Genomic DNA, 17,218 nt, shown 5'->3' on the forward strand with positions numbered 1-17,218 from the left:
CCTTGATTTCTATAAGCCCTTAACAGCTTGTTAAGGTAATTGCAATATTGTTGGAAACTACTGGGAAGGTAGTTGTTGTTTTTGCTATGTTGTAAATGTTGGAGTTTATTGTTTCAGGGTTTTCTTGTGTGGTTGTAATGGGTGAGAGTTCTCCTGGAAACCTTCATCATGTTGCAACCTGTTCATCAAGCCCTTGGAGTCTTCAGGAGCCAGCCAACTTGCAAAGAAGAAATTGGACTTGGCAATATCAGTAGACTGTAAATAGAAGGACTTGAAATGCAACCTGAACAGGACCTTGAATTGTAACGTTAAATGTTGATGTTTTAAAAGTGTTAATTGTAAAGAAAAGTAAACCAATTGTTGTTTAAAAATTGTTGTTGCAACTCATTCCAAGTACTGCCCCACAGAACCCACAAGCTGAGGTTACACACTCTGATCTGGAGGAACTGGGTTTGACGCCCAGCTCTGCCGCTTGAGCTGTGGAGGCTTATCTGGGGAATTCAGATTAGCCTGTGCACTCCCACACATGCCAGCTGGGTGACCTTGGGCTAGTCACAGCTTCTCGGAGCTCTCTCAGCCCCAGGGGCGTACCTAGGCACACTGGCGCCTGGGGACAAAACCTGAGTTTGGCGCCCCCCCCCGCCCAGCGTATGGGCGGCCACCCTCCCCCACCATGACCAAACAATGATTTTTTGTACCAGCTCACAAAACACCTCCCACTCCCATCAAAACATACATGGCTCTCTCCCCACCAACTCTTTTCCTAATTTCCTAATCACAACAACCCTATGAGGTAGGTTGTTAGCCTGAGAAACAACTCCAAGCCAGTGCAAGTGGGTATTAAGCATGTAAATCTCTCACAAATCACCCCCAGTAAAACATTTACCAAACAAATGTCAGCATCATCTCTCACAAAACACCTCCAGTGGAATCCACCCCCAAACAGAATCACTTTCAATGGTGTTTAAACTAGGTCAAATTCTTCTTTTAAATCTACCTTAAAGGGAGAATCTGGGGTCCCCAGTTAAAACAAAATTGAAAGTGATGCTGTTTGGGGGTGGATTCTCCCCCACCCTGAAACAGCATCACTTTTGAGGGTTGGAGATTCAGGATGAAACAAATAGCAGATTTGGCTTGGAATCTGGGCAAATTTGGGCACATTCGACAAAAAAATTGTCCGGTTATGTCCTGCCCAAATATGAACAAATGCTAATGCACGGTATTTGGGTTTTGGGGGGGTATTTTGGGGTTTCGGCCTGCATGGAGCGCATTTTAAAGCTAAGCGGCACCATGATTTCAGGGCATCATCCAGAGACTGTCCTGATGATACCACCCGAGTTTGGTGATGTTTGGTTCAGGGGCAGCAAAGTTATGGATGCCCAAATGGAATGCCCCCATCCCCATTGTTTTCAATGGGAGCTAACCTGAGATGCGGGCTACCCCTTTGAGGGACCATAACTTTGGTCCCCCTGAACATAACTTCACCAAACTTGGGTGACAATCAAGAATAGTTAATAGATGATACCCCCTGAAATTTTAAAATACTAGCTTTAAAATACACCCCTTCCAGGCACCCCAAAATTTGGCCAAGATTCTTTGTTTTGCAGTGACTTTGCTCCATTGTAGCTAATGAGGAATTTCTGAGGCAGGCTGCACATTTTTTGAAGATAGAGGTGCCAGACTTTCAAGGTGGCTCCAAGAGGACTTGATTAATATCATCCAAGCTTGGTGAGCTTTGTTTCTGGAGTGGGGGTTTGAGAGCTGCCCTGAGAGAACCAGCCCACAGGCTTTCTTATGCAGGAGCTGGGAAACAGGGCCATGCCTTTTGGGGGCCCATAAAATTGAACCCCAGGAAGCAAAGGTTTCCAAACCTGGATGCTATTACCAGGAGGCCTCCCTGAGCCACCCTGAAAGTCTGGTGCCTCTATCTTCAAAAATGTGCAGCCTGCCTACACACTTCAGAAATTCCCCATTGGCTACAATGGAGCAAAAGTCACTGCAAAACAAAGAATCTTGGGCAATTTATTGGGGTGCCTGGAAGGGTAGTTTTAGTTAGTGACACTCAAATGTTCAGGGTATCATCTGTTAACTATTCTTATGATGCCACCTAAGTTTGGTGAAGTTATGTTCAGGGGACTGTAGTTATGGTCCCTCAAATGGGTAGCCCCCATCTCAGGTTAGCTCCCATTGAAAACAACAATGGGGATGGGGGCACCGACCCCCTTTGGGGCCCATAACTTTGCTAAATTTCTGACCAAACATCACCAAATTCTTGGGTGGTATCATCAGGGCAGTCTCTGGATGGTACCCTGAAATTTTGCAGCTGCTAGCTTTAAAATGCGCCCTCCTGCAGGCCAACGTGAAAAAAACACTTAAAACATTAAAACACACAAAACGACCCTGAATGTTATGCCCCCCATGTGTGACCAAATGGGGGGCGCCGAGGGACAAGGGTACCCTGTTCCTAGGCAGGAACACTGCTCAGCCCCCCCACCCAGCACTTCACAGGGTGTTTGTTGAGAGGGGAGGGTCAAGGAGATTGTCAGTCCCTTGAGCTCCCGCAGGAGAGAAAGGGGATATAACAAAAACTCTTCTTCTTCTTCTTCTTCCTTTCCTCTTCTTCTTCTTCTTCTTCTTCTTCTTCTTCTTCTTCTTCTTCTCTCTTCTCTTCTCTTCTCTTCTCTTCTCTTCTTCTTCTTCTTCTTCTTCTTCTTCTTCTTCTTCTTCTTCTTCTTCTTCTTCTTCTTCTTCTTCTTCTTCTTCTTCTTCTTCTTCTTCTTCTTCTTCTTCTTCTTCTTCTTCTTCTTCTTCTTCTTCTTCGTCAACAGCTCCAGCTGGTTTGTGGTTCAGCTTTCCTTTCCAGACATCCAAAACGTGAACTCAGCTGCGAAGGTATTGGGCTGCTTGGATGATGAACAGCTGGAAGTTTTGCCAAAGAAGATGGGAAGAATTCAGGGAAGCCAAAGAGCTCTTTCTGGGGGCTTTCACTGTGGGATGCGCAGGACGGCTACCCATGCTAGATCCCCTGTTTTCAGGAAAGGTGTTGGAAGAACTGAATCGGTGTAAACAAGTCTTCAAGCACCGTTCTTAGAAGCACACAAGGGAAAAGCCCACGTAAGGCAAAGAAACTATTCGGTCAACAGATTTCCTCCCTGTCTTGTAGGAGAGACGCTCCCACTGCTTCAGTAGAAACATAGAGCCATGTAGCATCTTTGGGGCTGCAGCTGCTGCCCGGACGTGATCGGACTTGCAGGCACTTTGGTGATCTGGTTGGAAGCTTACAAAGGTGGTGATCCCTACCATTGGGGTGTTGTGGGGTTTCCGGTGTTCCAGTAGCATTTTCTCCTGACGTTTCGCCTGCATCCGTGGCTGGCTAGCCAGCCACAGATGCAGGTGAAACATCAGGAGAAAATGCTACTGGAACACGGCCATACAGCCCGGAAACCCCACAACCAGAGGTGGGATCCAGCAGGTTCTCACAGGTTCCCGAGAGTAGGTTACTCACTATTTGTGTGTGCTGAGAGGGGGTTACTAATTGGTTATTTTGCCACATGATTTTTGCCTTAGTGACGCCCCTCCTCTCAGCAGTAGCGCACAGAACTTGAAGCAGTCTAGCAGGAGGTGCGCCGGCGGCGTGGCAGCCTGCGCCTGCGTGCATTTAGAGCCTGCCAGGGACCGGGCGCATGCCCCAAGGCCCCTTGCCACAGCCCCGCCCTGGAATGCCCCGCCCTGGAATGCCCGACCATGCCCCCATCGTGCCCCGCCCAGCCCCATTGGCGCTACGCCACAGTTTGAATCCCACCACCATGGGAACCTGTAACTAAAATTTTTGGATCCCACCACTGCCCGTGGTCCCTTTGGGCAGATGAGTTGCCCTCGCTCAGGGGCATCTGTGATTCTGGATGTGAAAGCCTTCAGCAATACATTGAACACCCCTCCAATTGCTTCGGGGAAGTCAGCATCTCTCTGTATCTACCGAACAAGTGGCAGTTTCCCTCCTCCGTCTTTCCTTGGGTTCAGCTGCCTCTCTGGGCCACACGTCCTTCCTTGGAAGATGGGTGGGAGGGGTCTTCAAGCAGCTCTCTGTCCCTCACAGACTGCCTTGGGTTTGGGGAGGGAGAGAGAGGGGGGGCCGTGTGCCTGGCCTTGGTGGGGGAAGCTCCGGTAGGGATATAAGAGCTGTGCCCCTTCCCCCTCCTGGCAGAGGGACAGCGGAGTCAGGCAGCAGCGGAGGGCGATGGGAGCCAGCAGCCGGCTGAGCCCCCAGTCTGCCGGATGCCATATTTCTCGCTCCATCTGGGCCGGGCGATCCTGCCGCTCGGTGGCCCCGGTGGTGGCGACCCAGCCGACCCCTTCCAAGGTGTTGCCCTTCGAGGCCATTCCCCGCAGCGGGCACAATGCCTGGCTCCAACCTTGCCATATTTGCCACTCTTTTAGGCGGACCAACAGCTTCCAAAACCTCCACCACATCATGCAGAAGAACTTCCAGCACTTGGGACCCATCTACAGGTGAGTCCCGACTCGTGGTCCAGTTCGGGGGGGGGGGGGGCCCAGGCGGTCCGTTCCCATCCCTCCCTGAAAGGAGATCCTCAGGTGCCCCCAGAAGTGAGCACCTTCTCTTCACTGGAGATGAACACACAAGGGCCACCTGTCCTCGCTGTTGCACTGGGTGGTCCAGACTGCACAGGCTTATTGGTCGGGGGTGGGTTTGGTAGATGACCCTGTCTCGGCTTCCGGCCTTTGTGCAACTCTGTGCAGCCTCAGCCACTGACGTTTCAGAGCTGGCCTGCGGTAGAACAGCTAGATTTGAATCCAGTATCATCTTAAAGCCGTGGTGGTGAACCTATGGCACTCCAGATGTTCATGGACTACAGTTCCCATCAATAGTGGGATTCCCATCAATAGTATTTATTTTACTTTCTGTCTCATCTTTGTCCCCAGTGGAGACTGGCTTACCTTGTTCTCCTCTCCTCTGTTTTATCCTCACAACAACCCTGCAAGGTAGGTTAGGTCAAGAGTGTGTGTGGCTGCCCCAAGGCCAATTGGCCATGCTGGCAGGGGCTGATGGGAATTGTAGTCCGTGAACATCTGGAGAGCCACAGGTTGCAGAACCCTGTTCTACTGTGTAAGTTTTAGTTGATATGGCTGCTGTACACGCGTGGGCCGTGAGGAGGGGGGCGCGGGGGGGGGGTGCCCAGAGCAGGTGTTGCCCCGGAAGCCATCCCCCCACTCCCATCTCTGCCCACCCTGCACTGGCAACTCTGACTCAGTCTTGTTTGGCAGGGAGACGGTGGGCACCCACAGCAGCGTCAACGTGCTCCTTCCCCGGGACGCCGCCCAGCTCTTCCAGTCGGAGGGGATCTACCCGCGCCGAATGGGCATTGATGCCTGGATCGCCCACCGGGTCCTGCGTAACCGCAAATGCGGCATCTTCCTGTTGTAAGCGATGGCAAAGGAAGGGCAGCGCGGAGAGTCAGCTCTTGCCCTTCGCAGCTCACTCCGGGCATTTGTGTCTCAGTGACATGACCGACCCCCTGCCTTTAGCTTGTGGCATAAGAGGGTTCACAATCCCAAGGTTAACACTATCCATAATACACTAAAAAAAAAACATTAGCAACCCCCCCCCCACCAACCAGGAAACACCTGCCTATCAGGAGCAGCAGTGGCATAGGAGGTTAAGAGCTTGTGTATCTAATCTGGAGGAACCGGGTTTGATTCCCCGCTCTGCCGCCTGAGCTGTGGAGGCTTATCTGGGGAATTCAGATTAGCCTGGGCACTCCCACACACGCCAGCTGGGTGACCTTGGGCTAGTCACAGCTTCTCGGAGCTCTCTCAGCCCCACCTACCTCACAGGGTGTATGTTGTGAGGGGGGAAGGGCAAGGAGATTGTAAGCCCCTTTGAGTCTCCTGCAGGAGAGAAAGGGGGGATATAAATCCAACCCCTCCTCCTCCTCCTCCTCCTCCTCCTCTTCTTCCTCCTCTTCTTCTTCTTCTTCTTCTTCTTCTTCTTCTTCTTCTTCTTCTTCTTCTTCTTCTTCTTCTTCTTCTTCTTCTTCTTCTTCTTCTTCTTCTTCTTCTTCTTCTTCTTCTTCTTCTTCTTCTTCTTCTTCCTCCTCCTCCTCCTCCTCCTCCTCCTCCTCCTCCTCCTCCTCCTCCTCCTCCAAACCCCCTTAAAAACCCTTCAGACTGAATGGCCTCATAAGTAAGCCTGCCAAATTCCAGGCTGTAGCTGGAGATCTAGGGTTCCAATGGATCTCAGAGGTCAGTTCCCTTGGGGGAAAGGGCTCTTTTGGAAGATGCTCTAGGGCAGGGGTCTGCAACCTGCGTCTCTCCAGATGTTCATGGACTACAAATCCCATCAGCCTCTGCCAGCATGGCCCCTGCCAATTGGCCATGCTGGCAGGTGCTGATGGGGTTTGTAGTCCATGAACACCTGGAGAGATGCAGGTTGCAGACCCCTGCTCTAGGGCAAGGTACCCCACTGAAATCCTCCCCTTTCCAAACCCCCCCCTCCTCAGGAATCATCCACCAAATCTTCAGGTATTTCCTAACCCTGGGTAGCAACCTGACTTACGGAGCCTCCAAAGAACTTCTCAAGATGGTGCCCCACCGCCTCCTCAGGGAACCCATTCCACAAGGTTGGGGCTGCTCCGGAGGAGAAAGGCTCTCTAGCTGAGGCCAAGTTTGTCACCTTGAGCAGTGGGACAATCAGAAGGTGGCAACTTGAGGAAAGTCCACAAGGCAAACAGGGATAGACCGTTCTTCTTCTATTATTATTATTATTGTAGATTTCACAGCTGCCAGATCTTTAGCTGGGTGTTGGCCTTTATTACAATTCGAGCCTCACCCAGAGGCCTAGGAAGTTGTAACGTATCGGCGTCGTATTTGTGCGGATCCCGGCAGGGCTGCCTTCTGAATCTGACAGATGTTGATTTTGTCCTACTGTTTTCGGAATGGTGCCCGGGGGTGCCGATGGCCACTGGGACGACCTCAACTGGTTTGTGCCCCGTAGTCACCGAATCTCGATTTTCCAATCATGCTTAGTGACCTTCTCATGTTCTTTTCCAATGACCCTGCTGTCACCAGGTATTGCTATGTCGATGAAGCCAAGATAGCACAGAGAAAAGAAATAGACATTTGTGTGTGTGGGGTGGGGGGGGGGGCGGTTACTGCCTTCCTGGGGCCTGCCCTTGCCTGCCTCACGCTGCTGCTGCAATCCTGCAGGAACGGGGAAGACTGGCGGGCTGACCGGCTGATCCTCAACAAGGAGGTGATCAGCCCCCGGGGCACCCTCAAGTTCCTGCCCTTCCTCAACACGGTGGCCGAGGACTTTGTGGATTTCATGCACCGGCGGGTGAGAAAGAACACGCGGCGCCTGCTCACCGTTGACCTTCACCGCGACCTCTTCCGCTTCACCTTGGAAGGTAGGCTGGTGCGGGCCCGCCCCAAAGGCAGGCCACCTTCTCCGCCCAGCGGGGCCGACCTGCTGCTCTCCAAAGCCATTCTCAAGCAGACCTGGCAACACCTCTGACCTTTGACCCCTGAGCTGCTCCACTCCAGACTGAGGAAGGCCAAATCCTGCTCCCCGGAGACCCCAGGAGGGCTGGCATCTGTGCTGGGGGGGGGGGCACTTGGACTCCCACAAAACCTTTGGCTTCTGCCTCCTCGCTGTCAGCTGGCTGGGGGCGCCGGCTTGACTCCTCTGGGCTGCACGATAGTGTCTTTCACCCGATGTTCAAATTCCTTTGGGCGGAGGGAGGGCTGCACAGCTGGGCGCCTTCGCACAGCCAAAGGATAGCAGCGTTGTAGGCACTGTAGAAGGTGTTCACGGCCAGAATCGATTGGCTGGGGTGGGTTTTCCAGGTTTGGGTGCCTGTCGCCCAGTCATTTTTGCTTCTAGCATTTCACCAGCATCTAGAGCTGGCATCTTCAGGGGCATGTCATGGTAGCAAGCATTTCTCGCTGGGGCACAGTGGAAACAGTATTTATTATTATTATTATTATTATTATTATTATTATTATTATTATTATTATTATTATTATTATTATTATTATTATTATTATTATTATTATTATTATTATACACATAACAACACAGCACAAGTGTCTGGAATTCATCTCTGAATATCGAGTCCTTCCCAAGGACCTAGGATATTAGAGGTATTTGCGTAGAATATGTGCAGTTCCTAGAAGTGCTGCTTTCTGCAGCATGTGGACTGATGTTCTGTCCAAGTTTAGGCTTTCCAGATGTTTTTCAAGATTTCTTGGGATTCCTCCTAGAGCACCGACTACTAGTGGGATTACTGTTTTTTATTATTATTATTATTATTATTATTATTATTATTATTATTATTATTATTATTATTATTATTATTATTATTATTATTATTATTAACTGGATTTAATATACTGCCCTATCCCCGAAGGGCTCAGATATTAGATTCCTTTTGCGAGGAGGCAGATTAGGAGGTGGGCTTTAGGAAGACGGGGAATGTGTGGGGGGTGGGGGGGCAGCCGTTCTGCCTGAAGGCTGCAGTTCAAGCCCCCGTGGTCCACTGGCTGAGCCCCCCACTCCCCACGGGCCATGGGAGGACCCCAGGAGGACTTCTGGTCTGCCGGGCTGTGACCCCAGGTCAGTTTGTCCAAGAAGAAGGACCTCTCCCCGCCCTAGAAGAGAATTTGCAAGGCCTCTGTGAGGCTTAACAGGTGGCCAGGTTTCCCTTGGCTACCAGCGGGGGAGGGGAAGGGGTGTGGCCACCAGATGCATGTTGGGAAACTCCTGGCGATTTGGGGATGGAGGCCTCAGTGGGGAACAAGGCCATGGAGTCCACCCTCCCAAGGAGCCGGTTTCTCCGAGGGAACTCTGGAGATGAGCTGTAATTCCCGGGGTTCCCCCGGCCCCTCCAGGAGGCTGGCATCCCTAGTGGGTGCTCCTGGCACATTGCAACTGACCTGCGGGAGCTCTTCCGCACATGAATGCTGACACGTGTGAACCGCCCCAGAGATAGAACAGAGGTGCCTGGCAGAGGCGTACCTAAGGAAACTGGAGCCCTGGGCAAAACTTGAGTTTGATACCCCCCATGGGTGACAATTATTAAGATAGCAGCACCAAAATTTCAGAGTATCTTCGTGAGACCCTGATGATGATACCACCCAGGTTTGGTGAAGTTTGGTTCGGGGGGTTCAAAGTTATGGACCCTCAAAGGTGTAGCCCCCATCTACTATTAGCTCCCATTGGAAACAATGGGGGATGGGGGCACTCCCTTTGGGAGTCCATAACTTTGGACTCCCTAAACCAAACTTCACCAAACCCTGGTCATACCATCAGGCGAGTCTCCCAAAAAAATCCCTGAAATTTTGGTGCTTCTGGCCGAAAATCTGCACCCCCTGCAGGCCAAAAACGGAAAAAACACTGAAAATACAAAATCCCCCACAAACGAACCTGCAATTTTGTCGCCCACCACAAGGTGGCGCCCTGGGCAGCTGCCCACTTTGCCCAATGGGAGGAACGCCTCTGGTGCCAGGGAGTGGCCACCAGCTCTGATGGTCAGCGTTCAGCCCCATCCCCCCTGACCCCGTCCCTCCCCTCCACTTGGCAGCCAGCAACTATGCCTTCTACGGGGAGCGCCTGGGCCTGCTGGAGGAGAGCCCCAGCCCCGAGTCCCAGCGCTTCATCCACGCCCTGGAGACGATGCTGCAGACCACGCTGCCTCTGCTCTTCATCCCACCGGGCGTCATGCGCTGGGTGAACCACAAGCTTTGGCAAGACCACATGGACGCCTGGGACACCATCTTCAAGCACGGTCAGCCCCGGAGCCCTCCCTGGCAGTGGGCGGGGGAGGGAGGGAGGGCACCCCCTTCTTCCCCACGGGATGTGAGGGGACTTTCCGGTGGGGAGAAGGATGTTGCCTGGCTGAAGACCAAATGGGCGCTGCTCTGAGAAAGGCACGGACGTCAGGGTGGTCGCAGGAATCGTGTCTGTCCTGAAAGAGGGGGAAGGATACGGTGACCAGACGTCCCGCTTTTGGTGGGACAGTCCCGCCTTAAGACAATTTGTCCCGCGTCCCGTGGGTTTTTTGAAGTGTCCCGATTTTTGGAAGGCTGCTGCACTGCCTTCCTGGAAGTGGCTTAGAAGGCAGTGTGGCAGCTCCTCCCAGCGCCGCTGCTTGACTGGAAACACTTCCCTTCTGGGGAATTGCTCCCGTTTCCAACCAGGCATCTTCTGGTGTTTCGCTTCCGCCTCGTCACAGGCGCGGAAGCGGAAGGCGACCACCAGAGAGGCAGTGCTTGCTCCTGTGGCCATTCAGACATGTGTCGCGACCTGCCTACCCACCCGTCCCGGTTTACAAAAGTGACCATCTGGTCACCTTCGGGAAGGAAGAAGAAAAGTTTGGATTTATGTCCCACCTTTCTGCCCTGTAAGGAGACTCCAGGTGGCTGACAAGCTTCTTTCCCTTCCTCTCCCCACAACAGACACCTGGTGAGGTAGGTGGGGCTGAGAGAGTTCTGAGAGAACTGGGACCGGCCCAAGGTCACCTAGCAGGAATGTAGGAGTGCGGAAACGCTTGAATGCTCTGCGATAAATAAGCAGTGACACTTGAGGAGGGATGGGCTCCTTCCCTCCTTTTACGTAGGGTAGCCAACTCCAGCCTCGTACATTCCTGGAGATTGTGCAGTTTATTAATCTACCAAGCTGATGGATTGCATTGTTTTATAGCACATCAGCTGTCTTGAATTTCAGCAAGGAAGGCCGGCTAAAAACAGTTAATGAAAACATGACATATAAATCTGGTCTCAAGGCAAGCGGGGACGTCAGCGTGGCCTGCTGCGGTTTCACCCCCGTCTCCTTTCTTCTCCAGCGGACAAAAGCATACAGAACATTTACCAGGAATTCTGCCTGGGGAAGCCCCGCAAGTACTCTGGGATCATGGCCGAGCTGCTCCAGCAAGATGAATTGTCCCTCGACTCCATCAAGGCCAACATGACGGAGTTTACGGCTGGTGGGGTCGACACAGTGAGTGGGTCATGTGTCCCAGCTGGCTCGGGCCACGACGGTGGCTCCGGCCAGGCCACGAAGGCCGCCTGCCGGAAGGGCCTCTCTCTAGCCATGCCCTTCCTCCCCCCAGACGGCCATGCCTCTGCTCTTCACCCTCTTCGAGCTGGCCCGCAACCCCCACGTCCAGACCGCGATCCGAGAAGAAGTCAAGGCGGCCGAGGCGGATGGGCCCAAGGAGCTCTCCAAGCTGCTCAACTCCCTGCCGCTTCTCAAGGCAGCCATCAAGGAGACCCTGAGGTGAGGAGGGCTGCACCGGTCAGTGGGCCTCCTCCCCTTCCACCTGCAACCGAAGGCACCAAATCCCGATTGAGGAGCTCTTGGAGATTTGGAGGGGGGGGGGCCTGGAGAGGTCCAGGTTTGGGGAGGGGGGAAATCTCCACAGGGTATGATGCCACAGACTCCACCCTCCAGAGCAGCCCTTTTCTCCAGCAGTTGGTGATTGCTGGCCCCTAAAGAGCCCGGTGGTTCCCAGCTCTGGCCCCGGCCTGGGGGATGCTCCGCCAAATGAGACCCGGGCCCTGTGGAGCTTGTCTCAGTTCCGCAGGGCCTGTGAGAGGCCACTATTCTGCCAGGCCTCCAGCTGAGGACAGCGAGGGCAGCTCCGTCACCACCAGCCTCCCTGTCCCATTCCTGTCCCTCTTTCCAGAGGTGGGATCCAGCAGGTTCTCCCAGGTTCCCGAGAGTAGGTTACTAATTATTTGCGTGTGCCGAGAGGGGGTTACTAATGGGTGATTTTGCCACGTGGTTTTTGCCTTAGTTGCACCCCTCCTCTCAGCAGTAGCATGCAGAACTTGAAGCAGTCTAGCAGGAGGTGCACCGGCGTGCGTGGCAGCCTGCGCCTGCGTGCATTCGTTTCCTGCTCAAGGACCGGCGCAGCGGCTGTGTCCTTGCCACTGCCCCGCCCAGGAATGCCCCGCCCCTGGAATGCCTGGCCACGCCCCGTTGTGCCCTGCCCAGCCCCATTGGTGCTACGCCACAGTTTGAATCCCACCACCATGGGAACCTGTTACTAAAATTTTTAGATCCCACCACTGCCTCTTTCATTTCCCAAGCTAGAATGGACTGTTAAGGTGCTATAAAGTACTAACAATATAACTGGGCTTTACCTGGATACTCTACGAGCCGCCTGGAGTCTGCCCTGGGGAAGGGGGGCACATAAATTCAACAATTCCTAAACAGCCAGCATTTCACTCTATGCCAGCTTCTCTGATACTGGATGGATACGGGAATACCCGATCAGCATCTGCTATTGTTATCAGCAAACCATTAGGCTGGCTATGTTTACGTTGCCACCTGTAACATGATCTTTATTCTTAGTTTTATGCATTTTATCAGTATTTATTTTGCATACTGCTTTGTTCGGTTGTTAGCCGCCCTGAGCCCTGTGAGGTTAGGGCAGGGCATCAATTGAACTGCACGTACAAACGTTTCAGAGATCAGGAATGAAGCGGAAGTGGTCGAGGGTGGGGTTTGCTGCTGTGTTGGGGGCTTCTGTAGACCCCCAGGGTGCCGGTGGGGAAGGCTGCGTCCTGTGAAATGATGAACCAGATGGCGGCATCTCCAACTTCTTCTGCCAGGACTACGAAGGAGCCAATGGTACCGTTTCTTGCCCTTTGGAATCTATCCTGAAATTAGCCTCACTGCTAAATATCTATCCCAACTGTCAGAAGCCAGGCAGAGAGGGATCATCACTCGAGCTAAATGTAATGCATTTCCCTCTGCGGTTCTTAAGGGCCGGCAGTCGAATGTTCCACTTCAAGATAGAACATGTGCAGATTGCCAGGATACTGTTGAGACCCTCGAGCATATTATGTTTTCTTGCCCAAGGGATGCGTTACCTAGACTCTCCCTACTTGTCCCTGCTCTAGGTAATAAGAAAAGTTGTTTGGAGTGTACACAGACTATTCACCTGCTGAATAATAGCAACGGCAGGATAACTGGAAAAATGGCTGAATTTTTATTAGAAGTGCTCAAGAAGAAGAAGAGTTTGGATTTATATCCCCCCTTTCTCTCCTGCAGGAGACTCAAAGGGGCTGACAATCTCCTTGCCCTTCCCCCCTCACAACAAACACCCTGGGAGGTAGGTGGGGCTGAGAGAGCTCCGGAAAGCTGTGACTACCCAAGGTCACCCAGCTGGCGTGTGTGGGAGCGTACAGGCTAATCTGAATTCCCCAGATAAGCCTCCACAGCTCAGGCGGCAGAGCTGGGAATCAAACCCGGTTCCTCCAGATTAGATACACGAGCTCTTAACCTCCTACGCCACTGCTGCTCAAGTCAAAGACATAATGGAAGTTTGATCACCTCTTCCTTACCAACCTTACGTGCTTTGTCCAGTTTTATGTTCTGTTTTAACACCCGCTCTGTCCTGTATTTTGTTTTATTGATATGCCTAATAAAGGTCAGTTGAAGTTGAAGGTACCATTTCTGTTGCAGGCTCTACCCTGTGGGCATTACTGTCCAGCGTTACCCAACGCAAGATGTGGTGATTCAGAATTACTGTGTTCCAGCTGGGGTTAGTATTCCCTGACTTGCATGCTCAACACCCTCTGCCCTAAAGGGTGTGAGCCTTTGCTACTAAGCCAGGTGGCTTGAGGGGGACTGTTGGTGCAGGACTCAGGCCGAACAGCCAGGCCCCCCAGAAGTGGACCAATGGGGGCCTTCCACTGGAAAGAGAGTCCTCCTCGGCCCTGCAGACTAATGCATGGATCCTGTGTAGGAGCACCTTATAAGCATTGCCCACAGGAAGGGTGAGGTCCCCAATGAAGCAGGCATCTGTGAGGATGCTGAGGCCAATGATGCTGGGCAGGTGGACTTGGCACCGGTGCTGAGCTCAAAGTCCTGGGCCAGAGGAGATGGCACCTCCACCCTGTCAGATGTTTGGCCAAGCCAGCTTTTGCTTGCTGAGGAAGAAGAGGAGTTTGGATTTATATCCCCCCTTTCTCTCCTGCAGGAGACTCAAAGGAGCTTACAATCTCCTTGCCCTTCCCCCCTCACAACAAACCCCCTGTGAGGTAGGTGGGGCTGAGAGAGCTCCGAGAAGCTGTGACTAGCCCGAGGTCACCCAGCTGGCGTGTGTGGGAGTGCACAGGCTAATCTGAATCCCCCAGATGAGCCTCCACAGATCAGGCGGCAGAGCGGGGAATCAAACTCGGTTCCTCCAGATTAGATACACGAGCTCTTAACCTCCTACGCCACTGCTGCTCACATGGCACTCAGGAGGGCGTCGCAAGGCCTAAGAGGACGGGGGGGGGGGGGGGGGGGAACTGAGCATGCTGATCCTGGAGAGGCGCAAGAAAAACCCAGTACCTGTTGCCCTTGAAATGCCTGTCCCAGAAGGGGAGCCAAGGCCTGCCTCTGCCGATCCTGGGGGCAAGACTGTGGCCAGACAGGTGGCAGGGCCTTCTTGGGTGTGACACCACCAAACCTTTGGGATGCCCGCCCCAGAACCATTTGTCTCCCTGCCCATCCATATCTTCCACCAGCCCGTAAAGTTATTTTGTCATACCTCCAATAACTCTCATGGCTGCTCATCTCTGGTTCTGGTACAGCTGACGTGCTTTTTCAGAATAATTTTAAATGGTTTTTTTAATTGTTCAAATGTTTTAATGTGTGTCGCCACGGAGACCCTGATTCATTAGAAAGATATAAAAACGTTTAAAGAAAAATAAATAACGAGGCTGGCTCAAGCAGGCTTAAGTTCCAAGAGGGAAGATTTGGGTTGAGCATTAGAAGAAACTTTTGCGGGGGGGGGGGGGGGCAAGTTCAGGGCTTTGACTCCTGCATTCAGCGAGAGGGTGAAGGATTCAGGCATCCCCCAGGGACGTGGGGCTGCCACTCACTCTCTCTCTGTCCCGACAGACCCTCTGCCAGGTGGGGCTTTATGCCATGGGCCGCAGCCCGGAAGTCTTCAGTGACCCTGAGTGCTACAACCCGAAGCGCTGGCTGACCAAGGAGGACCACAGCTTCAAGGCCCTGGCGTTTGGCTTTGGCGCGCGACAGTGCATCGGGCGGCGCTTGGCCGAAGCGGAGATGACGCTCTTTCTCTTCCACGTGAGTCCACGGAAAGGGCGGGCAGGGACCACAGGGAAGGGGGCCACCTTGACACTGGCTTGACCCCCTACTAGTGCAATCCTCTACAGAGTTACTTCAGTGTAAGCTCACTGGACCCAAGAGGTTTATACCAAAGTGACTCTGCAGAAGACCATGCAATTAAGTGACCGGCAAGCAAGCCGTTTTGTGCCTCTGCTTCCCCACTTGGCTTTGCAGTTTGCAGGATATGAAGTCTTTTGGAAGGCGAGGATGAGGAGAAAGAGCCCCGCCCCGTCCACCGGGAGGGCCCCCCCCGCCCCCATGGCTTAACTCACGGCCCAAACCCCTCCCGGCTCAACTGCACTGCGGTGGTTGTTTCAGATGCTGCGGAACTTCAGGATCGACACCGTTTCCAAGGCAGACATTAAAACGGTCTTTGGCTTCATCCTTATGCCGGAGAAACCGCCTCTGCTCACCTTCAGGCCTATTGACTAGGCCTGGGAACCACGCCCGGCCCCCTCTGGCCTCCCCTGTCCTTTCTCATGTGACCACCTGGACTGGCCATTAAAACATAAGAACATAAGAACGAGCCTGCTGGCTCAGACCAGAGTCCATCTAGTCCAGCTCTCTGCTACTCACAGTGGCCCCCCAGGTGCCTTTGGGAGCTCACAGACCTCACTAGCAGACCTTTAGCAGACCTCACTCCTCCCAGCAAAACTCAACTGGAGCCACCAACCAAGACATCTTGGACAGGAGACGGGCGGATTTAACCCTTCCACGCTCCACCTAGTTTCACAACAGAAAACTAGCCTCTCTCCATGCTGACATCATTTCAAGAAAGGGGGAAATAAATCCCCACAGCTTTTTAGAGAAGGGGAGATACGTTTCATAATAACAATCAGGGGCAGGTCCAAGGTACTGATTTTCTGCTCCATCTCTTCCCTTGGCTTCACAAGGCAAAGTGCGGCTGGGCCACAGGAAAAGAGGGTCTCAGGAAGGGAAGATGCCCCCCCCCCACTTATCTACTGTGCCCCCGCCCATCTGGCAACAGGATATATCAGTGATGGCGAACCTTTTCGAGACCGAGTGCCCAAACCCACTTATTTATCACAAAGGGCCAACAGGGCAATTGAACTTTTAAAAGTTGTTTTATCATTGTTGCCCCACCACCTTTGAGCCCCCAGGGGGAGGCTGCTTTTGTGAACTCAAATAAATAAATAAATAAACCTGAACAATGAGGGTTTCAAGATAGAAAAAAATGGAAGCTGGTTCACATGCTGCGCGTTACTCGGGAGTAAGCTTCTTGGTGGTAGTTCTGTGGCTTTGTTTCTGAAGCCAACTGTGCAACGCTTCTAACGGGTGAATCAATAACTTTAGGTATTACTCGGTAGCTGTGTTCTCCCACTGCCAGCAACCTAGCTTACGCCCCTGTAAAGTGTCATGCTTTAGTTCCTTCCTACAGCACCCAGTAGGGCCTAATTATGCCAATGAGGGTTACCACTACCCAGCCTCCCCAAAGTCTAGGTCTCAGGTTTCTAATGCTAATGGTCTCCCTGAAATAATTACTCTATTTGTCACATGACTAACTCTGCCCACGCGTGGCCAGGAGAGGGCCTTGAGTGACACCCTCAGCACCCGTGCCACAGTGTCTGCCACCCCACTATATATATTGTCAAAGGCTTTCCCAGCCAGAATCAAGAGGCTGTTGTGGGTTTTCCAGGGTGTGAGTTTGTGGTCTTGAAGTTTTTGCTCCAAGCATTTTGCTTGCATCTATGCCTCAGAGACTAGGACATGGAGTCACGGGTTCAAGGTGCAGGAAAAGAGATTCCACCTAAACCTTAGGAAGAACTTCCTGGCCATCAGGGCTGTTGGACAGGGGAATATGCTGCCTTCGAGAGTGGTGGAGTCTCCTTCTCTGGAGGTTTTCAAACAGAAGAAGAAGAAGAAGAAGAAGAGTTTGGATTTCTATCCCCCCTTTCGGTGGCGGGAGACTCTAGTGGCTGACAATTACCCTGCCCTTCCCCTCTCACAACAAAACCCCTGGGTGGACGGAGGGGCTGAGATAGAGTTCTCTCAGAAGTTTGTGATCAGCCCAAGTTGCCCCAGCTTGAAGCAAATGTGGGAGTGCACAGG

General features: G+C 52.6%; 1 protein-coding gene across 1 annotated transcript; it reads left to right on the forward strand.

Annotated features, from left to right (window-relative positions):
- Positions 1-4,217: 4,217 nt before the first annotated feature.
- LOC125425154 (cytochrome P450 11B, mitochondrial-like) lies at positions 4,218-16,240 on the forward strand. The gene is made up of 9 exons (XM_048482697.1): positions 4,218-4,509; positions 5,284-5,439; positions 7,225-7,424; positions 9,600-9,803; positions 10,860-11,014; positions 11,127-11,293; positions 13,490-13,568; positions 14,915-15,106; positions 15,467-16,240. The coding sequence occupies exons 1-9, from the start codon at positions 4,238-4,240 to the stop codon at positions 15,578-15,580; spliced, it is 1,539 nt and encodes a 512-aa protein (XP_048338654.1). The 5' UTR covers positions 4,218-4,237; the 3' UTR covers positions 15,581-16,240.
- Positions 16,241-17,218: the final 978 nt, after the last annotated feature.

The sequence above is a fragment of the Sphaerodactylus townsendi genome, unplaced genomic scaffold (assembly GCF_021028975.2).
Source record: "Sphaerodactylus townsendi isolate TG3544 unplaced genomic scaffold, MPM_Stown_v2.3 scaffold_19, whole genome shotgun sequence".
In the NCBI taxonomy this organism is placed as follows: domain Eukaryota; kingdom Metazoa; phylum Chordata; class Lepidosauria; order Squamata; family Sphaerodactylidae; genus Sphaerodactylus; species Sphaerodactylus townsendi.